This window comes from Hypanus sabinus, chromosome 5 (genome assembly GCF_030144855.1).
Source record: "Hypanus sabinus isolate sHypSab1 chromosome 5, sHypSab1.hap1, whole genome shotgun sequence".
In the NCBI taxonomy this organism is placed as follows: domain Eukaryota; kingdom Metazoa; phylum Chordata; class Chondrichthyes; order Myliobatiformes; family Dasyatidae; genus Hypanus; species Hypanus sabinus.
The window spans coordinates 30,758,455-30,783,936 of NC_082710.1; the positions used below are offsets into that span (position 1 = coordinate 30,758,455).

A 25,482-nucleotide genomic window follows, 5' to 3' on the forward strand; every position below is an offset into this window, starting at 1 on the left:
AACCCGTCTCCTTCTCTTAGTTCCATACTTGTCAAATAATCTATCTTTTCTCTTTAATTTTGCCCGCTAATCCTTACTCTTAAGTATTTACATGCTTTGCTTTCTGCTTATTCAATTTTTAACATTTTTGTAGTTTTTTTAATTTCAGTAGGTTTTACATTGCTCGAATTATCCTAATAAATAGTTATTGTTTATTTTCTGTTATAGCATATGCTGCACATTTGCTATCTCATTTAGCAACTTTTGTATTGTTCTCAATTCTTACATACTGCTTTCTTTTATTCCTTGGAGATACTGTTTTACTACACTAGCCTTTGCATGCAGCACTTCATTCCTTAACATGTGTATCTTGTCCATTACCTGAACTTCTGGTCTCACCTTGCCTCCCCACTGACTGAACGTGGATAGAACTCTCTTGGTCATTGCAGCATCCCCTGGAACTTGCACATAATTCTTTGACATCTGCCCACCATCGCTCTCTCATTTGTTTCCGCTCTTAACTTTCAGCTCATATCAGATTCCGTAATCTCCCGTTCTTTGTTGTCCACACATACCACCCACTAGCTATCTGTTACAGTCAGCCCTCCTTATCCGCGAATTCCGCATGTGTAAATTCAACCAACCGTGCATCGCGAAAGCCTGGAAATGCTCTTCCAGCACTTGTTATTCTAGCATGTAAAGACTTCTTTTCTTGTCATTACTCCCTAAACAATGCAGTATAACAACTATTTTACATAGCATTTTCATTATATTAGGTATTATAAGTAATCTAGAGATGATTTAAAGTATACGGGAGGATGTGCGTGGGTTATTGTGGATCAAGATCGAAAAAATCTGACTTACTAAGTAAGTCAGAACAGGTACATCCAGTATTATTTAGCATTAGTTAGTCAAATGTTTGTCTTCGTATATAGTGTATATTTTACCTTTCTATGCATATAAAACACTTAAGAATGTATGTTTCAGTGTTGGGCTTGGGAATGGAAGTTCCCGAGTTCGATCTAGTAACAGATTGCTCTCGAATGTGCTCTGCACCCTGCCGGGTTGATGTGGAAGATCAAAAACCCAAAACCCAATAATTAAACCACTGCGTTGCTTAGTAATAATTGCAGCTTTCATCGGGGCAGGGCCTTTCTCACTTTATCCTTTAAAATTGTTCCGATTGTTGACTGACATAGCCTACTGCTTTTCCAATGACCGATGGCGCTTCACCTCTTTCCAATCGCTTTATTATTTCCACTTTATTTTCAATCGTTATCGTGATTATTTTCGTGAACAAAAACACTGCAGATTCAGATCTCTGCTGCCGGGTCCTAATGTCCATTGCATTGAGACAGGTTAAATAAGGTCTGGGATTCCGCTGGGTCCTAAGGTCCACCGCATTGAGGACTTGAGCATCCATGAATTTTGGTATCTGCGAGGGGTCCCGGAACCAATCCCTCGTGGATAAGGAGGGCCGAATGTACTATCTTCACCTTAACCTGTTGACTCCATCTGCCAATCAAATCCTCCTGACCTGGATGCATCTACCTTTTGTCAGCGCTCACCAAACCCGTGGCCCCTTACCCCATGTACTATCTCCCCCTGACTCTTTCAGTCCAGAAGCATCTTTACCCACAATGTCATATATCCAGTTTGATTTCTTCTCAGTCAGATCACTGCTTCCCTCCCTCAAAAAAAACCCTTAGCTAATCCAGTTTGATATGCTAGCTCTTTTTTGTCTTTGGTTGAATCTTAATCCTTGTGCTCAGGTCACGTCGACATGTCACACATTAAAACTCATCAGCTGATCTGCGTCACAACTCTTAATCGAATCCATCAGTACTTCAGCCTTATGAAATCAGCTAATGCACTGATTAAAGATGGATATTTTTAAAAATTCCATTTACATCTCTCGATGAATCGTATTGATTGAGATTATAATTTAAGTGTCCCTTGGTAAAAGGTATCATTAGCTACATTCGCTTTTTAATCTGATTGCAGTGTGTATCCGAAAGTTAGAGGCATTATAAAATGCTGCATCGCTTATTTTTGCGCAACTCAGAATGCTCCAATAATGATTCTAAAGTCCTCTTTTGTACACATTTTTCATTCTTAGATGTGTTCCTTTTATTTAAACAATATATTCTGCCTCCTTACCAAATTACCTTTTTTTAAAAACATCTTGGTACATTACACCTCAGTACATATTTTCCATTCTTGTCTAATCTACTGCTTGTTAACACTCTTAAATTTGTACCTCCCTGCAAAATGAAAAGATAAAGTGGCATCAAAGGCTGAAACGCCTGAAACGTCGACAGTTTACTCTTTTCTATAGACGCAGTCTGGCCTGCTGAGTTCCTCTAGCATTTTGTGTGTGCTGCTTGTGGTTATGTGAGCGGATTAGCAGACAGTGTCCTAGATTAATGATCTGGGGAAATGCCAACCTGGCAGCTGGATAATTTAAATTTGGTTAAATTAAATAATTCTAGAGTTGGGTGGAAAAGAAAAAAATGGTATCAGTAGCAGAAACCACGAAAGTACTGGATTGGTATTAAAGCCTCCTTGATTTCCTGGCATACTTTCACTTTTACCCGTTTCCAACCTATGAGACCCACAGCAATATTACCGAACATTTTGTTACTCTGTGAAACGTCCTGTCAAAGCTCTTGCTTGGAGTGTAAAGAAATACAGGTACACCCTATCCTCGTTATATGTGGGGGACTCCGTCCTCGGAGCCGACGCATAATATGAAATCGCATAATGTGAATAATTATTTAAATGGATGTGTTCCAGAGGGCTTCCAAAATGTTTTATCTGTAATTTATTCACATTTTCATACCAATACGACACAAAAACAGTACCACAAGGCAACATTTATATTATTTGTTTTCAATTTAAGGTAATATTCAGTGGTGTAATAAATCATAGAAAGTTAACATAGTTGGGTGTATGGTACTCACCAACAGTGGCAGGTGTGTTCACTCCGAAAGATGAGTGGTTGTTGTGGTGTCGGGCAGCTTTACATGGAGAAGGTGGACATCGAGCACAGCAAGGGGTGAAGGAAGACTCACAGAATGGCAGCAGGATTTGACACCGGTTTGAAGAAAGTGGTGAGGGTTGTTTGCTTGGCAGCATTTTGTTTTTCAGCATAAATTTGCTTGTAGGGAAGAAGGGTTGACAGCAGGGAACGATTGAAATACTGACTCCATTCTAAACTTGGGTCCATGTCCATCGCCATTTGTGCCAAGTGTTCCGACTTCCACCATTCCCTCACCGTTGGTAAACTCCCGGGATTTTCAAAATCGTCTGTTGCTTGTAGCATCTGAGAGATAGTTCACTATTAAAAAAAATACGCCTTGAATGTGGATCACACGTTGGTTGAGAGGTTGAATCAGCGATGTTGTGTTAGGCGGCAGGAAACGCACTGTTATATTACGATGAATGCTGCCCAAATGTTTAGGATGGGCTGGCGCATTGTCGGGTAACAGAAGAACTTTAAAGGCAAGATTCTGTTCCCGGCAGTAGCGTCCCAGAACTGTGTTACCTTTACCTGATGCCGCGCTGTTCATAATTTCCAACTTTTTTTCAAGTGTTAAAGCGGTTCTCTGCCGCTCGGCTGATGGCCCAGGACATGAAATCGGACGCTTAGGAGGTGTAGTTAAATATTTCAAGCACAAAATCACTGCTCTGTAGGTAAAACCAACAGAAGTTTAAGAGCGTAGGATCTCGCATCCATGCGTTACCAAAACCTGTGTGAGATTGGCGGGAGTGAGACTGAGGCGTGTGCACCTGACTTGTATTGGCGGGAAAGTGGTGCTTCTCATCCCACTGTGAGGGGTGTGCATGTGACTTGTACTGGCAGGAAAGCAGTGCTCCTCGCATAACTGTGAGTTTTAGAGACGTTGGTAGAAATAGGTTCCTCGCATAACTCTGACTCTGAGTTCGCATAGTCTGAAGATGCATATAACGAGGATAGGGTGTAACTATTGCTAGTCTTGCCTCTGGCACCTACTTCAATAAGACGATTAAAAAGATAATTATTGTGTTCTCATCTTTTATTTCCTTGGTGATTTGCGTATTCCCACGTTTTGTGTTGCTTGCTCTTTATTTGTATTTCTGTTTATAAGTAACTCATCTTTTCATGCTCTATATCCCTTGCTAAATTGATAAACTTGACTTCTCTTTTCCTCCATTCAGTGTGAACTAATAGTACCGAGTTTCCTGCCTTACACCCCTTCTTCACTCTTCATAATCTAAGTATTTAAAAAGTTTTATTTGAATTACAATAAAACTCTTCTTGGGCTTCCAGCTGTGTACAAATATCAATTATAACCGACGTTTCGATGACAAACTCTGCTATTTTCTTAGTTTGTCATCAATGCTTTGTTTATAATTGATACCTGTACCTGCTGGAAGCCCGAGAAGAGTTTATTTTTCCATATATGCTGGGGAGAAAAGCACTAGACTTTTTTTATTTGAATTGTTAAGCTTGTTGAGTCACACAACATGGAAACAGACCCAACTGCTCCAGCCTGGCTTCAGCATCCTTCCTGCTTGTCCCAGTTGTGCATATTTGGCTCAGAACCCTTCAAAGTACCTCTTCAAATACCTCTGAACTGTTGCAATTGTACCTGCCTTTGGCATTTCCTCTGGCAGCTCATTCCAGGTATTGCGAGGAGAAAATAAAACGTTACCCTTTTAAATCTCTTCTCGCCTATCTTGGACCTGTGTCCTTTACTTTTGGACTTCCCAATCTATAGAAATCTATGTCTTGGATGATGGACAATTTCCTCGAGCTTGTAACAAAACAGAACTGCTGATGTGCCTTCTTCACGATTGTATCAATGTGTTTGACTCAGGGCTTATTCTCCAAGATGTTGACATGACATCGCCCCCTCATTCTCCTACTCTCCATGGAATAAAGATGCAGGGTTGCCAACCTCTCCCTATACTCTAGACCTCTCGTCCAGGCAATATCCTTTTAATTCTCTTCTACATTCTTCCCTCCTTGACAATGTCTTTCCTATAACAATACTGCAAGTGTGGCCTCACCAATGACTTGTAGAAGTGTGGCATAACTCTGCCCTGACTGATGAAGGCCAGCAAGCTAAAGGCTTGTCTACAGTATGGCCACTTTGAGTGAACTGTGCACTGTCCTCCCAGAATCTATGTTCCACAACACTCATCAGGGCCCTGCCATACCCTCTATAAGTACTGGTCTGTTTTGACTGTCCAAAATGCATCACCCCACAAAAAAAAATCATCAGGCATGATCTCCCATGCATAAAGCCATACTGATCATTCCTGATCAACACTCCATTGCTTTTTATGTGCTACCATTCCTCTAGAGTGCTTTCAGTTTTTCTTTCAATTCTTATTTTCCTGACCTACTGTGGCTTCATTTATATAATCCACCTGCTCCTTTTCAAGCACCTGGCTGAGAAGTTAACCATGAGACTGCCAACAGTGATGTTTGGCTTTAAAGTTATTTTCCACAGCTGCAGATTCATTGTAACATTCTTATCATCTGACTGCTAGTTGCTTTTCTGTCCCAACTATTATTCTGAGTTGAAATAATGCATTTTTTTACCTAACATCTCCAGCTTTCAAAACATTGCTGTATGTTACAGCGAAGTGCAAATAATTGCATTAATCCTTCCACTGAAACCCATCAGTACTAATATTTACATTATTTACTACTAATATTTTGTTATTTGAGGAGATTTCATTTGTCAACTAAAACACTCAAACTTCTACAAGTGTACTTTGGAGAGCATCCTGACTGGCTGCGACACTGTCTGGTATGGGGAGGGGGCGGGGCGGAGGGAGGCTACTGCACAGAATTGAAGTAAGTTGCTGAACTTGTAAAATGAGTCAGCTCCATTGTGGGTGCTAACCTCTGTGGTAACATCTTCGAGGAGTGCCTTAGGAAGGTGGCATCCATCATTAACGACTCCCACCAGCCAGGGCATGCCCTCTTCTCATTATTACCGTTAGAAAGGAAGCCTGAAGGCACACACGCAGCGATTCAGGAACAGCTTCTTCCCCTCTACTGTCTGATTTCTGAATGGTCATTGAACCCATGAGCACCACCTCACTACTTTTTTATTTCTGTTATTTTTTTCACTACTTATTTTAACTTAACTATTTAATAGACACAAATACTTAATTAAATGCAATTTTTCTCTATATTTAATGTATCTTTCATAAAGTTAATGAATTTCGTGATGTATGCTGGTGATATTAAACCTGATTCTGCTTCTAAATTCTGTTCTTATCCCTTGTGCTTTTTGGTGCTATTTGATAATTGTGCAAACAGGGAAGAGATTTTAGAATTATGTTCTCATCATCACTTCTGTGTAACTGGCCTTGATAAATAGATTTTCAGAATGCATTTGGTCTAGGACAGATGCTCCCAACCATTTTTATGCCATAGACCCCTAACATTAACTGAAGGGACCATGGACCCCAGTTTGGGAGCTCTGGTCTAGTGTGATGGGTTTTCTGACGATGCACACAAATTCTTGCTATCTTTTCAAAATGGGGACGGTACTTTTGAAGTGTCATTAATGAATGCATAGGGCCTTGAGTTACTTACAAATTTTATTCGTGATATTGAAATGTCATATTCCAACCAAAATATTAAATGTGTCTAATTCTTGTTCCTTTGTTTTCTTCAAGGTAAAAACTTATACACAAATGAATATGTGGCAATTAAATTGGTAAGTTGATAATAATCACTACTCTGCTGCTGTAGGCACCGGGCCCAGATTAATTTCCTGCTTGTCTTTATTCTAATATTGTGTATTACTCTTCCTGATCTTTTGTTTAAAAATCCAGTTTTAGTATGAATGATTTTTCCCTCTGCACTCAAACCTCAGTATTCTGACAAAACTGGGGTTTGGGTAAAAGATGTTTGATTCTTGCATCTCAGTTACATTTTGAGTATGTAAATTTTGCTTGTATTCCTACTTATTTTTAAGAGGCAGCATCCTAGCAAATGTGAGCCAGGAGAGGTCTAAGCTGAAACTGTGATGTGGCAAATCAGTGTGACCAAATAAATGGATTTGCCTTGAGTTGCTGCAGCATATTTCAGAAAATCTCTTTCGTTTAACTCAAATGGTTGGTTTGCTTGTTTCAAGACTAAATGGTTTGCTTTGAAATTTTAAATAAATTTTCCACAACATATTCCGAGATATTCATCATCCCTATGCTTGTTGATTGACATTGGCTCATAGTCTTCACAATTTTACCCTTGTTCTCAAATGTTTTGCAGGTTCTCCTCACCGATTTTGGTAATCTCTGCTAACATGCAACGTCTTGAGATTTTTCCAGCTTTTTCAGGAACTCCAGTTTTCATCACCACTGTGCTCAAACTAATATTCTTGTCCAAAATTTCTCCTCTTCCTCTATACAGCAGTTTCCTCTCCATCTTTTACCTCTTTAAGCAAGGTTTTAGTTTCCTTAACCAACATACTTGTATAACTTAATGGCAATTTTTTACTTGAAGTATGTAGGGATGTTTTACTATGTCCAGAGTTGCAATGTTAATGTTATTATTTGTGATTTTAAAACAAAAAATATAAAAACAGATTATATTAAAAAAAACAGATTATTATCTGAATGGTGGCCGATTAGGAAAAGGGGAGGTGCAATGAGACCTGGGTGTCATTGTACACCAGTCAATGAAAGTGGGCATGCAGGTACAGCAGGTGGTGAAAAAGGCAAATGGTATGTTGGCATTCATAGCAAGAGGATTTGAGTACAGGAGCAGGGAGGTTCTACTGCAGTTGTACAAGGCCTTGGTGAGACCACAGCTGGAGTATTGTGTGCAGTTTTGGTCCCCTAATCTGAGGAAAGACATTCTTGCCATAGAGGGAGTACAAAGAAGGTTCACCAGATTGATTCCTGGGATGGCAGGACTTTCATATGAAGAAAGACTGGATCGACTAGGCTTATACTTGCTGGAATTTAGAAGATTGAGGGGGGAGATCTCATTGAAACATATAAAATTCTAAAGGGATTGGACAGGCTAGATGCAGGAAGATTGTTTCCGATGTTGGGGGAGTCCAGAACGAGGGGTCACAGTTTAAGGATAAAGGGGTAGCCTTTTAGGACCGAGATGAGAAGAAACTTCTTCACACAGAGAGTGGTGAATCTGTGGAATTCTCTGCCACAGGGAACAGTTGGGGCCGGTTCATTGGCTATATTTAAGAGGAGGTTAGATATGGCCTTTATGGCTAAAGGGATCGGGGGTATGGAGAGAAAGCAGGTACAGGGTTCTGAGTTGAATGAACAGCCACGATCATACTGAATGGCGGTGCAGGCTCGAAGGGCCAAATGGCCTACTCCTGCACCTATTTTCTATGTTTCTATGTTTGTTGCCTTTTTGGGTGGAAGCATTTTATTGCAAAGTTACTGGCTAATTTAATGGCCTACCCCTTCATCTGTTTCTTATGTTTAAGGTGAATAAACTGTTGAATACTTAATAGGTTCTTTCTGATGGGATTGCAGTTATCAATTGAAAATGCTCAAATGAGCACAGCCACAGTTGGAATGAAGGTTGGAATTAGAAAAGAAGACTGAATTTAATGAACAATGGCAATAACTGTTGAGTTTTTATGGGTCCTGTGTTTAGTGTGATGTATTGAGAATATTTTGTTACATATTGATATTTGCAGATCAAAATATGAGAAGCTTTTCTTTGTGTTTAAACTGTTGCAGTCGTGAATGTAATTTGATTGTGTAGCTTATGATGATTAGGTACAGCCATTGTAGTTGGGATAAGCTCCAGTGTCCTGCTCCACTCCAAATGTGACTATTTTAAAAACTAGCACCTCTGCTAGACCATGCTAGCATTCCATCCATGTGGAAGAGAAAAATTACTACTAAGGGTCATGCTAGTAATCACTGGGAGCAGTATGGCCCCTCATTCATTTCTTGGAAGTTTAAGCTTGCAACTCTGCTTTACAAGCCTAGGCTACAGAAGTCGAAGGTTAGTGAACAAATGAAGTGCCGAGTGCTCATGATACTTTTTGTGTTTATTGGTATCATTGTCGAAAGTCTTTTTGGAAATCAGAAAGGGATACGCATGTTGAGTGCACTGAAAGGGCTGAACTCTTGGCTGGTCCAATTCTTCCAGTCATCCCCACTCCCCTGCCTTTTCCCCATACCCTTTGGCGCCCTGGCTAATCAAGAACCTATCTTCGCCTCAAATACACCCAATGACCTGGCCTCCAAAGCCGCTCATGGCAACAAATTCCACAGATTTACCACCCTCTGACTAAAGTAATTTCTCCACATCACTGTTCCAAATGGCCATCCTTCAACCCTGAAGTCGTGCCTGCTTGTGCTAGAATCCGCTACTGTGGGAAACAATCAGTTCAGGCCTTTTAACATTTGGAATGTTTCTGAGATTCCACCCCACCCCCCCCAATCCTCCTGAACTCCAGGGAATACAGCCCAATAGCAGCCAGACATTCCTCATATGGTAACCCTTTCATTCCTGGAATCATTTTCGTGAATCTTCTCTGAACCCCCTCCAATGTCAGTATATCCTTTCTAAAATAAGGAGCCCAAAACTGCAAATAATACTCTAAATGTGGTCTCACGAGTACCTTATAGAATCTCAACATCACATCCCTGCTCTTGTATTCCATACCTCTAGAAATTAATGCCAACATTACATTTGCCACCTTCATCACCAACTCAATCTGGAGGTTAACCTTTCCAGTATCCTGCACAAGGATTGCCAAGTCCCTTTGTATCTCTGCATTTTGAATTCTCTACCCATTTGTGTACCCATGGGTCTTTCAGCTTTTTGGGCTTCTTTTCCCTCACACCTTTCAACATCTGTCAGATTGCTAGTGTCTTCCACAGTGAAGACTGATGCAAAGTATTCATTTGCCATCTCCTTGTCCCCTGTTATTATTTCTCCCACCTCATTTTCCTTGTGGTCCTTTATCCACTCTTATCTCTTATTTTTTTTACATACTTTGAAAAAGCTTTTACTATTCACTTTGATAATTGTTTGCTACCCTGCTTTCATAATTCATCTTTTCCTGCCTAATGATTCTTTTAGTTGCTCTCTGTAGGTTTTTAGAAGCTTCAAAATCCTCTATCTTCCTGCTAATTTTTGCTTTGTTGTATGCCCTCTTATTTGCTTTTACGTTAGCTTTGTCTTCCCTTGTCAGCCACAATTGTATTATTTTGCATTTGAGTATTTCTTTATTTTTGGAATACAATATGTCCTGTACCGTCCTCATTTTCCCTAGAAACTGACACCATTGCTGCTCTGTCATCCCTGCCAGCATCTCCTTCTGACTGACTTTGGCCAATTCCTCTTTCACATTACTGTAATTTCCTTTACTCCACTGAAATACTGCTACATCAGACTTTCTCCCTATCAGATTTCAAATTGAACTCAATGATATTGTGATCACTGGTTCCCAAAGGTTCTTTTCCCGTACGATGGCTAATCACCTCCAGTTCATGACATAACACCCAATCCAGTACAGCTGATTCCCCAGCATGCTCAAGGACAAACTGCTCTAAAATCCATCTTGTTGGCATTCAACAAACTCGCTCTCTTGAGATCCATTTCCAACATGATTTTTCCTAAATCTACCTTAGTTTTATAATCTTCCATGAGTATTGTAACATTGCCCTTTTGACATGCCTTTTCTGTTTCCCGTTGTAGTCTACGGTCCATATCCCAACTACTGCTGGAAGGCCTGTATATAACTGCCATCAGGGTCCTTTTTCCCCTTGCAGTTTCTTAACTCAACCCCCAAGGATTCAACATCTTCCGATCCTATGTCACGTCTTTCTACTGATTTGATGCCACTCTATACCAGCAGAGTCATGCTACCCCCTGTCTACCTTCCTATCCCTCTGATACATGTCCAGTTCCAGTGTAAATGCACATTGTGCCTCAACAGCCTCCTCAAGTTCAATTAAGTATCATTTGAGGGTTCAGATTGAGAGAGCTGGGAGATGTTGCGGCCGCGCTGCTTGTGATGGATGCACTGAGGATACAGCGGTGGAATGGATGAACGTTGGAAATGGTGGATACGATGGCAGTCAACTGGGCCAGGTGGTGTGCGCTGTTGAAGCTGCTTTCTTCCAGGTGCATGCGGAATATTTTACCGTGCCCCAGATTTCAACTTTTTGTGAATGGTGGGAAGGAAGTTATTTTGTGTACAGTACTCGACCTGTGGCTTGGTTTTGGAACCAAATTATTTTGCCTTGTTCAATTATTTTGCCACTCGTGGACTTATACTTTTTGTAACCGTGTGTTTTTCTGCTATCCTAACTATGCGCTGTTGGTACTGCGTTTTGCACCTTGGCCCCAGAGGAATGCTGTTTTGTTTGCCACCCTTCATCTGTATGGTTGAATGAGAATTGAACTGAAGTTAATCTTGAATTTGTTATGTTCAAAACAACTTTTAATTTTAAATTCTGTTGTATTTTGGCATGACTAAGTGGTGTGCTAGGTAGGTACAATTCATTACAACACTCATGAATCTGATACTTCTATTTTCATCTGGTAGTTTTAAGATGATTTCACCATCTTATTGAAAACTTAGTTTTCAAATGTTGTTATTATTTTCAGTTGGATTTCTAGTTGATTAGTTTTGCCTCCCAGCTGAATAGAGTATTCATTGTGCCAACACTTCATTAATTTATTCTAACTGGAACGAAGAAGGTAGTTTCAAAATTCCAATATTGTAATTGTTTTGAGCCAAATCTGGTATTGACTGTAAATGAGTTGCTCACACAAATCATATAAATAAACTGCTTTCTTATTAGATGTGTGGGGTAGGGGCAAGCACTTCCTGTGGATAGCAAAAACACCTCCCACGAAGACTGTAATGACATACAGCAGCCAATCCCTCCATGGATGTAAGAACTTCTACCTGAGTTTCACCTTCTAAGCGCCTCTGGCCCCCGTTCTGGACTTCAGCTGTGACTGCAAGGCCATCTACGTTGCTGACTTCTGGATTTGCGACCTCAGGCCCCAACCCAGCTGCAGAACAACTGTTGATAATTTACTATTTTCCAGCACAATACCTCAAAATCAAATCCATTTCATTCTTCAGGCACCACAGAAAATGACCCTGCAGGCAAGCGCTATATTTACCAACGTTCCCAGCAGTACATGGCTGACCTCATGAATACACAGGTCTGTGGGTCAGTGTAAGCCAGCAGATCATGAGCATATGGCAGACAGTGGTTTGGGGTTGCCCTTTGTTACTCCAGATAAAAACTTGCTGGATCAATGAACTGTATTGCTAAAATTTGCGTTTAGTTTGAATGAATTGTTGAAATTCAGATCATTGTTTGGGGTAAATTCCCCTGTGCAAAGTGGCCAAATGAAATTTATTTTATGATTTAAATAACCCAACCCAACACAGCGTAAGAGGAGCACAATGGTTATTGCCATAAAATCAGAATTTAATGAACATAAGAACAGAAGAAATAGGAGCAGGAGTAGGCCATCTTGCCCATCGAGCCTGCTCCACCATTCAATAAGATCATGGCTGATCTGGCTGTGGACTCATCTTCACCTACCTGCTCTTTCCCCCCAAAACCCTTAATGTGCCTGCTATGCAAGTACCTATCTAAATTTGTCCTCAATACATTTACTGAGGTAGCCTCCACTGCTTCATTGGGCAGAGAATTCCACAGATTCACCACTCTCTGGGAAAAGCAGTTCCTCCTCCTCCCCATCCTAAATCTACCCCCCAAAACTAAAAATACAGTTTAACTATTTGTTGATGTTCACTAATGTTTAAATATTTTCTCTTACTGAGTATTTGAAGCAAATAGAGAGGTGAATGGTAATGATTGTAAGCCACCTCCCAAATTGTTTACAGTAGGGTCATAATTTAACCCAAGTTGTGTGTTTTTCAGAAATTTTCTCTCCCTGCAGTATTAAGACTGGCACTGAAGTAACAACTTGGGCTGACTTAAAGTCCTTCATATTACACGTGATTGAGTGGGAATAGATAATTAGGGGCAAGTTGAAGTTCTGGCCCGGGAAAGGCTAATGCATTTTTCAGATAGCTAGTTTGATGGCGTTGTTTGAGGCACCCTTAACTTTTATTCAGTGAATCAGTGTGGAGGCGGCCCTTCAAACCATGCTGCACCAGCAACCCCAAAGCCCCAGTTAACCCTAACCAAATCACAGGACAATTTACAATGACCAGTTCACCCACGGGTACATCTTTGGACTGTGGGAGGAAGCTGGAGCACCTGGTGAAAAGCCACACATTCCACGAGGAGGACATAGAGACTCCTTACAGAATGGTGTTGGATTGAACTCAGGAGCGCCCCAGCTGTAATAGTTGTGTTAACCATTGTGCTACCATGGCCCTCATTGTGCAAACAGCTGAACTGTGGAGAGAAGCTGAATCAGTTTGTTTTCTCTTTAAGCATTGCATTTTGTTAGCAATGCTTTGACGGTGAGTTTGTCCATCCGAAACTCCTGAACTTGAGGAGGCTGTTGAGGCACATTGGCAGGTCTGGAGTCTTGTTACAAGTTTGTAAAGTCAGCAGATTTCCTCTCCTGAAGGACAAAAACAGCTTCATAGCTGTTACTGAGAACAGCTTTCTCTTAAGTATCAATTTTTAAAATTTTGATTCCTTAAATGCCTCCGATGCCATGATGGGGATTTGAAATGTGGATCATTTACTGTTGTTCTCATAATTTAAGCACCATGCAACAGCCAGTGCAATTTAACCAATACAGATGCAATCGCTATGGCTTTCATTGGTGCCTTGCTAATTTAAGTCTTCATTATGTGATGCAAGGCCAAATAAAGCCTTCTGTAGTACTATTGTGAAATAAGCTAAAAGTGATCGCCTTTAATGTCTGAACAAACCTTCTTGTAAAGAAACTTTCAATGCATTGAATTGATAATGGCACATCATCCAGGTCTGATTAGAGTTACTAATGGATATTTCAAAAATAACCTCAAAAATCTGAAGATAACATTTCAGGTCCTGTTCAACTCTAACCATGCAATATTACTCTGACTTGGAGAGTTGTGACCTGGGGGTGTTCCTCAAGGGTCACTGCTTGGTTCTCTGTTGTTTGTGCTGTGCGCTCAGTCGCTACTTAATTGGGCACACCTGTAGATTTGCTCGTTAGTGCAGGAATCTAATCTGCTAATCGTGTAACAGCAACTCAATGCATAAAAGCAAGTAGACATAGTTCAGACATTCAACTGTTGTTCAGATCAAGCTTAAGGATGGGGAAAGAAATGTGATTTAAGTGACTTTGACTGCGGAATGATAGTTGGTGCCAAATGGGATGATCTGAATGTCTTGCAAACTGCTGATCTCTTAGGATTTTCACGCACAACGGTCTCTGGAGTTTACAGAGAACGGTGTGGGAAAAACAAAAAAACTGAAGGAAGTTGTCGGAAGGATTCATCGAGATGCAGAGCAGTTGGAAATGTGGGGCAGAGAAATGGCAAAATGAAGTTTAATCTGGACAGTTGTGATTTGTCGCACTTTAGGAGGTCAAGTTAAGGAAAGTATGTAATATATGGCAGTACTCTTTGGACTGAAGTACAGCAGGATTGTGGGGTGCAATTCTGTAAATGCCTGGGAGTAGCAACATTCAAGTTGAAGGTTCATTTTATTGTCAAAGCATACATGTACAATACAATTGTGATATTCGTCTTCTCCAGATAGCCAAGAAATACGGAAAAATCATGGGTGTTGAAAGAAAGGATGTCAGTTCCCCCTCCCCCATGAAAAAGAATCAAAATTTGCAAACCCCAAGCCACACCCCCTCACTTGTACAAAAGCTGGTAGATCACCCATCTGGAAAGCAACAGCTAAAACATCAAAAACCACAAACCTCTAACCCCTCCCTTGCAAAAAAAAAGCGACAGATTGTCCACATGGAAAATGGCATCTAGAATGTCAAACTGCAAACCCCCAACCACCTCCCTTGCACAAAAACCACAAACCTCCAACCCCTTCCCTCACGGAAAAAAAAATTACATCAAACCCCCAAACCGCACGCTCGCACACAAAAACTAACATCGCTGACACAGAGAAAGCACCAACAGGAACATCAGACTCCAAATCCCCAACATCTTCTTTGCACAAAAAGTAACATACCACCCACCCGCCAATCAGCACCGAGAAAGAAAACACAGAAAACTGAAGAAGACCGATAGCAACTACAGTCCAAATATTACATAAATCTCAATGTTGAAAACATCCTCCCGACAGCACTGAGGAGGAGAGCAGACACAGGAGCTCAGTCCTTCCATAAAAATGCTGACCACCGTCGGGCAACCTCTGTATTTCCTTCTGAGAGTCGATCATGACCCAGTCTCTCGTTTTCTTCACAAGGCAGCTGGTATTCTTGGTCCTCTCCAGGGTCAGAGTGCTGGAACATTTGATCAAGTTCCAAACTGCATGTCAAAGGCTCTTATAACCATAAGATCCTATAAGATCGTAGGACAAAGGAGCAGAACTAGGCCATTTAGCCCACTGAGTCTGCTCTGCCGTCTAATCATAGCGATTCTGGAACAGCTTCCTTCCCTCTGCAATCCATTTCCTAAATGAGCATTGAACTCATGAACACTACCTCAGTTTTTTAATATACAATTATTTCTGGTTTTTGCACAATTTTAATCTGTTCAATATACATAGACGGTAAATTTATTTATTTATTATTTTTATATATATTATGTATTGCATTGAACTGCTGCTGCTAAGTTAACAAATTTCATGACACATGCCTATAATAATAAACCTGATTCTGATTCTCCCCCTGCTCCTCCTTAGCCCCACTCCCTAGCCTTCTCCCCATAACCTTTGATGTCATGACCATTCAAGAACCTATCAGTCTCCAGCTTAAATACACCCAATGACCTGGCCTTCACAGTTGCCTGTGGTAGCAAATTCCACAAATTTACCACCCTGTGGCAAGATAAATTTCTTAGCAACTCTGTTTTAAATTAACACTCCTCTATCCTGAGGGTGTGCCCTCTTGTTCTGGACTCACTCATGATGGGGAAACATCCTTTTCATATCTACTCTGTCCAGGCCTTTCAATATTCAAAAGGTTTCAATGAGATCCCCCCCCCCCCCATTCTTCTAAATTACAGCGGGCCTAGAGACATCAAATGTTTCTCATATGATAACCCTTTCATTCCTGGAAACACGGTCAAGACAAAATGAACAAGCAGAAGATGTAGAGAAAGTTAAATAATTGAAGGGATTGGCTTTCTGGAAGGCATTGCCCGCTGGTGTCATCTTGACTGGAAGTAAATAGGGTATGACATGGGCGTAGGATATGCCTGCCTTTCTTGGCTGGAGTGTGGGTTATAAAGTTGAAATATGGTCGTAGCTGTATAAAACTTCGGTTCAGCCAAATTCTTTATATTGTGTACAGCTTATGGGAAGGATATGGAGGCTTAGAGAAGATGCAGGAGACTTTTTCCCAAGATGCTGCTTAGATTAGAAAGTGTAAGCTATAAGGAGAGGCTAGACAAACTTGTATTTTTTTTTCTCTAGATCATTGGAGGCTGAGAGTCAGCCTGATAGAAGTGTATTAAATTATGTAAGGCATAGGGTTAGTTAGTCTTTAACCCAGGGTGGAAGTATCAAACACTAAAGGCATAGCTTTAAGGTGAGAGGGTAAAGTTTTAAGAGATGTTAGGAGCAAGCTCTTTATTTTACACACTGGTAGGTGCTGAAAATATGTTGCTGGGGAAGTGGTAGATGCAGATATGATAGCAATGTCTTTAGCCTTTAGACACACGTGGGCAGGGAGTTGAAAGATGTGGATTGCTTGCTCGCATGTGTGCAGTTTAAACTGACATCATAGTTGGTACAGAAATGATGGGCTGAATGGCCTGTACTTGTGTTTTTCTGTTGACCATTTGAAGTACACTCCAGCATCAAAAACAAAATGAAATAGCAGTTGACTTGTTCCCTCTTAAATGTGAGAGGCTCTGTTGTTGAACTTAGATTTTATGCATCCTATGCTATTGTATCTAATCTACTTTGCCACCCAGTTACTGAAAAGTAGTACCTTGCAGTGTGTTAGAAGCTACTCGTGCAATATTTTCTGTGTGCTGCAGCCTCTTGTGGGGCATCTTTTCTGTCATCTGGTACCTGGGACTTGCAACCTGGGAAATGTTAAATTCCATGTGCAGATGTTTTTACTTTAAACACTGCTGTGCGTAACCTCATTGAAACAGTGACCTTTAACATAGTAAAGCATCCCAACATTATTTTTTGCTCATTGCATTTTGTTGTGTGTAAATGTCTCGGATTCATTTACGTGTCAAAGCAAAGTTTCAGTACTAATATTACCAAAGTTCACTGTAATGTTTCTTATGTGTTTAAATAAGCCCATCCTTTTTGCACTTAGGAACCAATGAAGTCCAGGGCACCACAACTTCACTTGGAATATAGATTCTACAAACAGCTGGGATCTGGAGGTAAATTAATGTTCTATTTCCATATAAATATTCATTCAGTATTGTTACTTGATAAGTGATCTTGATGATATTGGTAAAAATGATGGTGACTGTGATGTTTGATTTAATAGTGTGGTTGTTATTTGAATTGTGCTTAAAGAGAAATTGCTCAATACTGCATTTTACAACAATGAAAGTTACACAATTTACTTTGTGCAGCTCAAATCATTTAGCTTGGAGCCCTGTTACAAACTAAATATACCCCTCGTTCAAATCAGTAATTTGAAAAATGGAGGTGACATAGCAACGGTGTTTTCTGCCTGTATTTCAGTAGTGATGGAATTTGTTTGTGGAATTGAGCTAATTGGGGGCCAAACAGTTCTGACAGTTACTAACCCTTGAAATAGGGAGGAAGTATTCTTTCGAGAGAACCTCTGTATAATGTCATTGTCACTTAGTATTAAGAAAAAAAATACTCTGATTAAATCTTGAATCCCTGATGTTGCAACTTTCTTTCCCAGTGATTGTTTAAAACAAAAGCAGCAACAATTGAGCTTTTTTTTCAGGAAGCTTTGTTAAGAGTGGATGGAAAGGAATCATTAGATGCATTTTTATCAAGTGGTGTTCAACAAGATTTCTCACAATATGTTAGTTCACACAATACGAGCTAACAGTGTTGGAGATGAGAATCAATGTGTGGGGATGGGGTGGGGTCAATTCATTGTCACTGACCTGCGACCAAAGGGGGAACACGAGTTGGTACTGGAGGCACAGCTGCTTATATTGTAGGCTACTGTCCTGGGAGAAGAAGGGAAATGTATGGTAACCAACTTCTGAGATAGCAGGCATGTTTCAAGTGGGATTCAAACACTGTCCAGAGCTACTGATGGATAAATTGAATGGACAAAATGTTGGCAAATGAAAAACAGTGAGAAAATGTGAAGTTCTTCAATTTGGAGAGAAGAACAAATGGGCAGAATTGCTTAAGTGAAGAAATTGCAGAAAGGTGTAGCACAAGTGGATTTGGATAAACGGTGTTTGAACGATGAAGCTTAACATGGGAGTGCAGCAGAGCAACACAAAATGCTTGTGGGTGCACTTTCGACTTTCACATCTGGATGTCAGATAGTCATCTTCTTACCTCTTTGTGTGCACTTTCAGCGTTTCTTTTTCAGGATATTGTGTTTGCTTTTACTTTGTTACCTTTGTCCTGTGCTTTGCTCCCACAAGGCATACATTTAAAGCTGCAGTTTGTTTCTCTTTTGGTTGTTTGAATTCTTCAACTTGCTTCTCACTGAGCACGTTACCTTTCTCATCAGCCACTTCTCTTATACAAGGAAGCATTTTGTTCGCACCTCCTCGCAGTTTGCAGCAATTTGACTAGGCTTATTTTGATTTCACTTAAGACAGTATGATTCCTGGAGAGGACCTTTGAAGCACAATGAAGCAACTGAAATGGAAATTTGTAGTTTAAAAAAAATTAAAAATAATCATAACGTCTGTAGTCCAACGGCAGCAGGGAAGACCAGTTGAGATGGATGAAACATGGTTAAGAATGGGTGTGGAGAAGGGCTCAGGATTTTTTTATGCACTTCAAATACCTTTGAAATTCAATTTCAAATACCTTAGAAATTCAGTTAGTATGAAGTTTAGATCTTGCCATAACACATTTCTTTTAAGATTAGTACATAACAGCAGTTGATCGGTGTAGACAATGAATTGAATAAAGGAAATTACCAGTAACATTACTGGCTGGTGCAGAGGAGAATGCATTGAAATTACAGCAATAAACGAACATTTTGTAAAATTTCTAGATTATTTCTAGAAATACACGACGCATTAACTATTCAAGGTTAACTCAAATCTAATTTGTTTCAAATACTTTACCATAGAAAATGGTGAGCAGTGGGTTACTAATTATGTGAAAGCAGGCAAAGTTTATCTTTTCAGATGATCTTCAGTTCTGTACCCAGGTTTATTGAATAGTTTTGCAAATACTGACAAAGGGCAGCTTGGTCTAATCTTCTATCAGTGTTAACCACTAACAGAGAATACTGCAAGTTTGCTTTCAGTTGTGACGTAGCTGTTGAAGTTGCTGCAATTGAAATCAGCTACATTATATTCCTCAGAATCATTATCACCGATACATGACATGAAAGTTGTTGTTTTGCTGCAGTGCATTACGGTGCAAAGACCAAAAATTACTGTAAATTTCAAAATAAGTAAATAGTGAATAAAAAGGGAATAATGTTCATGGCTATTCAATGTGGATTTACAGGCCAGCCTAACAGTAGTAATGAGAAGTGGCCATATCCTGGATGGTGGTAGTCCTTAAAGTTCAAAGCAAATATTATTATCAAACTGCATGTATGACACTATATACAACTCATTTTCTTGTGGGCATACTCAGCAAGTCTTTAGAATAGTAGCTATTACAGAATCAATGAAAGACTGCCCAGTAAGGGCGTTCAACCAGAGTGTAGAAGACAACAAACTGTAGAAATGCTAAAAGAAGAAATGAGAGCAATAAGCAATAAATATTGAGAATCCTTGAAAATGAGACCATAGGTTGTGGGAACATTTCAGTGATGGGGCGAGTGAATTTATCCCCTCTGATTCAAGAGCCTGATGGTTGAGGGGTAGTAACTGCTTCTGAACCTGGTAGTGCAAGTCCTGAGGCTCTTGCGCTTTTAATCACAACAGAGAGAAGGGAGCATGAGTTGGGTGGTGGGGATACCTGGTGATGGATGCTGCTTTCCTGCGACCGCACTCCATGTAGATGTGCTCAATGATTGGGAGGATTTTGCCTGTGATAGACTGGGGCATATCTATTACTTTTTTTTTGAATGATTTTCCATTCAATGGCATGGGTGTTTCTATACCAGGCTGTGATGCAGCCTGTCAATATACTCTCCACTACACATCTGTAGAAGTTTTTTCAAGTGCTCAATGATGGACGCTGCCTTCTCGAGGCATCATCTCATGAATGTGCCCTTTGCTGGGGAGAATAGTTGAGTTGGCTGAATCAGTAACTGAATCAGCCCCTTGTGATCCTGTGCATTAGAGCTTCCATAACAGGCGGTGATGCAACCAGTGGAAATGCTCTCCACCGTTTATGGTGGGCTATCCAGAACTAGAGGGCACAGCCTCAAAATTGAGGGGTGACCTTTTAGAATGGAGGTAAGGAGGATTTTTTTTTGCCAGAACAGTGAATCTGTGGAATGCTCTGCCACAGACTGCAGTGGAGGCCAAGTCTATAGGTATATTTAAGGCAGAAGTTGAGAAGACTTGATGGACTGAATGGTATAACTCTGCTCATTTCTTATGTTCCTGTACATCTGTAAAAATCTGCAAGAGTCTTTGGTGACTGACCGAGTTTCCTCAAACTTATAACTATAGAGTTGTTGGCCTGCCTCTTTCCTGATTGCTTCAAACTGTTGGACCTAATATAGATCCTTGGAGATGTTGACGCTCAGGTACTTGAAGCTGCTCACCCTTACCACCACTGACTCCTAGAATAATATTCAGTAATTTAAAATAAACAAAAGCTGTAATGAAACTGTATATTTGACTTGCCTAATTTAAACCAGGTTTCTGTTTTGTGGCCAAAAACAAAAAAGAGGCTTTGAGAAACACTCCAAAGAGCACCACAAATTATATTCCCAATTGGGAAAAGTAAAATCCTTCAGAAGCAAATATAAAGTAATGGGATTCCCTTCTGCAATATTATTAAAATAAAAGTAGTAATAGCTTGTTCCTGTTAGATGACTCAACTGTAAATTCAAGTTCAAGTGTATTGTCATTCAATCATGCACATGTAAATGGCTAAACAAAACATCATTCTTCTGGGGCCAGGGTGCAAAACTCAGTACATTTGCAGTCACACTCAGCACACATAGTTACGATCCAGCACACAGTCACAAAATAACGGCATAAGTCCCTGAGAAGCATAGCTTAAAGACTGACAGATAGACAGAGTTTGATGTTTATGTTAGACAGTATAGTATTATTTAACTCAGAAATATGGAATGGACTAAGCCTTTCCAGCCAGATAACCCATCTATTTAACCCTAGCATAATCACAGAACAATTTACAATGTCCAATTAAACTACTAACTGGAAGCTTTCTTACTGTTGATTGTGTATTCAATTTATTCATTGATGGATATATAGAGGTATTGAGTTGTAGAGCACAGTAAAAGGCCCTTCAGCCCAACTCATCCATCAGGTGTTCACCTAAACCAGTCTCTTTTACCTCTATTTGACCCATATTCCTCTTAAAATTTTCCTATCGTCTTAAGCATTGTCATTGCCCTTGTCTCCACCACCTCTTCTGGCAGCTTGATTAATATACCCACCGCTCTCAGTGAAAAATCTGTCCCTCAGGACCCTTTTAAATCTTTCCATTCTCCTCTTAAACCTGTGCTCTCTAGTTTTAGACTCTTGGGGAAGGGATTCTGATTTTTTTATTCTATCAATATTTTGTCTGCTTTATATTACTTGCACCTCATGGATTAATTATTGCTTCTGAAAAGGTTAACAGGAATACGACTTGCCATTGTGTAAATCCAAACTGTGTATGGTGCTTTAGTCGGTATATTTACAGAGCTTGTCTTAGGTGGTTGATCAGTTTCACAGTGGGACAAACGAGGCATAGTGTTTTCAAGGCAGGTGGAAATGTGCATTGGAGACCTCCACAATGAATCATGGTGCTTCATGACAGTACGTACAGCCTGGACAAATGGCCTCATAATGATGATCAATAGGCACCCTTCATTTGCTGGTGAAATTTTACTGTCTATATTGCCAAGGTTATCAGATGGCCAGAGCAGGGACTTGGATCTTCCTCACTTTGTCGATTAAGTTGTTGGAAGACTATGTTGTAGTCTATTTGATTACACAACGTGGCTCATTTAACCACTGTCTAGCTTTTTGCAGGAAAGTCCACACCTTCATTTTGTGAAATACAACTGTGCCAAATGGGGTGGCTAAGGTTGAATTGTACATTCCAAATTGAGGCTTTTCTAATTTTCTCTGATAATCAAATGCAACAGAATATTCACAATTTGTAATCCAGGAACTGGTACATCAACCATTTCTTTGTCACTATCTAGCTTGGAGACCACTCTTGACTACAGAAATTATTGGATGTACTGAGTAGTCACCCATTAGCTAACTAATGCAGATGCTAGATATCAGGGGGGTGGGAGGGGGAATCAAAATGTCAGGAGGTCAGGCAACACCTTTGGAGAGGGAAAGAAAGAGTGAATGCTAATAGTCAACAAATAAAACTGCAGAAGCTCGAATCTGGCACAAAAGCACAAAACACTGGAAGATCTCAGCCTGTCAGGCGGCATCTGTGAAGCACAAGCAAACTGCTGGAGGAACTCAGTAGGTCACGGGGCATCACTGGTGAGAAATGGACAGTTGACTTTCACCCATGGAACCTGGTTTGGTGCCCTTGTTCAGAAAAGCTAATTTGGTTCAGTTCATGTACCATTCAGAAGTGTTTGAATGTGTCAGCAATTTTCTATAAATGTACTGCTTGATATAAATGTACTGCTTGAGGTCTCCCTTCATTAACCATTATGTTCCAGTAGAGCTGTGATTTGATATCGGGTGTAGAAATGTATCTACATGTCCAAATCCTAAGATGTGTCTAATTTTTAGATGATTAACCTCTTTACCACCATCGTTGAAATATGAAAGGAATTATTGATATTATAATCAAATGCATCTACCAATAACAAAAACAAGAAATTAACCAGATGCTGGAAATCCAGAGCAACACATATAAAATGCTGGAGGAACTCAGCAGGTCAGGCAGCATATATGGAATTGAATAAACAGTTTACAGTTTGGGCTGAGACCTTTCTGAAGGAATGGAAAGGAAGGGAGAAAACACCAAAATAAAAAGGTGTGGGAGAATGGACCATAGCAGAAGGATGAGGGAATCCAGGGGGAGGAGATAGGCATGTGAGAAGAGGCCAGAGTGGGAAAGGGGGGGGTGGGGAATAAATTTTTACCAGAAGGGGAAATCAGTGTTCATCAAATCAATAATCTTGAATTTCTGGCATTTGCCCTCCTCCTCACTATTCTCCATTCCCATTTTTCTGCCTCTCAACTTATCTCCTTACCTGCCCTCTGGTGTTCCTTCTTCCCTTTTTTTCCATGGTCTTCCACCTTCTGCTATCAGATTCCCTCTTCTCCAGTCCTTTATCTCTTTCACCAATCGACTTCCCAGCTCCTTGCTTCACCCTTTCCCTTGTTTCTGATTTCACTTATCACCTACCACCTTGTACTACTGCCTTCTCTCCTCCCCACCTTCTTACTCTGATTTCTCATGTAAGCCCCTGGGTCGCCTCAGGCTCGCTCACCTCGTTCTCGTCTAGGGGGAGCAGCCTTTGGCCCCGCCAAACTGGGTAATCAGCTGGTGTGGATGCTGTGTGATGTCCCCGCCTTGCCCAAAGACAGACAGTGCACCATATGCGATTAAATGAGTGCAATTTATAAAGGTTACTATAATTAAGTGATTAATAACGATACAGTATATATGAAGAAAAAAAATAAAGAAAAGGTGCCAAACTTATCAAAGTCCAAACCACTTCGTGCACAACCGTTGGAGATCAATTACTGAAGTCTTCTGGCCACCATTCGATCCCCTCCGAACTCCTCGACTTGCAGCTTAGGACCATCTGAAGTGGTCAACCAAGCACATCTAGCTTCATCTCCTCTCCTTGGAGTACCTCCTGTCCTCGGACCCCCGCTTCGGGTCCGTTCCTCACCCAGCTTACAGCATCGCGTCCTCTCTCTCGACCCCCTCGCGCTGATCTCCCCAAAAGCCCACCAAGAATAGCTTACAGACTCAGAAGAAAGAACAACATTAATCCCAATTGGTTTACAAAGGAATACAATTCTCGTTATCAGCAAATTTTAACCCAAACAAGCTTCTAGCACTCTCTTGCAACCAAGAAGCATTCCTGCTTTTAACAAAACAAAGAAGCCACTTTGATTACATACACAGTAACAAAGAAAAAAGAAGAAACCCCCTTTACACTCATTTTCTTTTTTCCCCAGTGCTGATGAAGGGTTTCGGCCTGGAACGACGACTGTTTACTCTTTTTCATAGATGCTGCCTGGCCTGTTGAGTTCCTCCAGCACTTTGAGTGTGTTACTTGGATTTCCAGCATCTGCAGATTTTCATGTGTTTGAAATTGATGTTCATGCCATCTGTTGGAAGCTACCCAAATTACCCATCGACAATGTGCTTAGTGATGCCCAGATTAGGTATTTCCAGAATCGCTTCGTGTTTACTTGGATTTGGACAAATAAATAGACAAATATGTCTTTGGAGGGACAGAACTAAAAAGTTCAAGTAAAATATTGAGTGTTTAATTTTATATTTGCATGATTATCTTGTTTATTAAGGGATCATTGACTGCGCACCAAGAACATGATTGAAAATGTTTAATCTAAGTTCACAAGCTGAAGTCCCATGTGTTTGTTGTTAACAATGGCTGGTGATCTCATTTGGGGAGAAGCTGATGTGGGGATGAAAAAGCTCATTCTCTGTTGGTAGAAAATACCCTTCTAAGTTTGTATGACAAAATAATATTAATCCACTTGTCATTTGAGTGATATATTGGTTGACTGGGTGGGAAAAGTTACTCCATTGTAGAATATTATTGAACAGGGTGATCTGGACATCTTGCCTCTGGCTCCCACAAGGCATTGGACATGGAAGTTGGATAAAGAGTTGAAATACATCAAAAAAAAATCTGTATGAGAAATAAATTCTGGCAACTCAAGTAATACTATTTCAGTGCATGCGTGTTACAATTTAAATTCAACAATTTTCTCCGCTAGCTAAACTTTTCTGTGTGTCCTAAGCGTTTGCTTTATCGGTAACATTCATGTTCACAAGGAACAGTTTTGGAGAATTTAATCTGATTGCTTTTTTTCCTGCTATGTCAGAGTGCAGCCTCTTTGGCTCTATATCAGCCACATGATCAGGGAAGATAAAATTTTTTATTATCCTCCCTGG

General features: G+C 40.3%; 1 protein-coding gene across 4 annotated transcripts in view; it reads left to right on the plus strand.

Annotated features, from left to right (window-relative positions):
* The window catches only part of LOC132394031 (casein kinase I), a 232,976-nt gene that overhangs the window by 49,353 nt on the left and 158,141 nt on the right, over positions 1 to 25,482 (plus strand). For all 4 annotated transcript variants that reach the window (XM_059969665.1, XM_059969666.1, XM_059969667.1 and 1 more), the window contains exons 3-4: positions 6,664 to 6,704; positions 17,390 to 17,459. In XM_059969665.1, the coding sequence (XP_059825648.1) occupies positions 6,664 to 6,704; positions 17,390 to 17,459 (111 nt within the window). The remainder of the gene's footprint in view (positions 1 to 6,663; positions 6,705 to 17,389; positions 17,460 to 25,482) is intronic.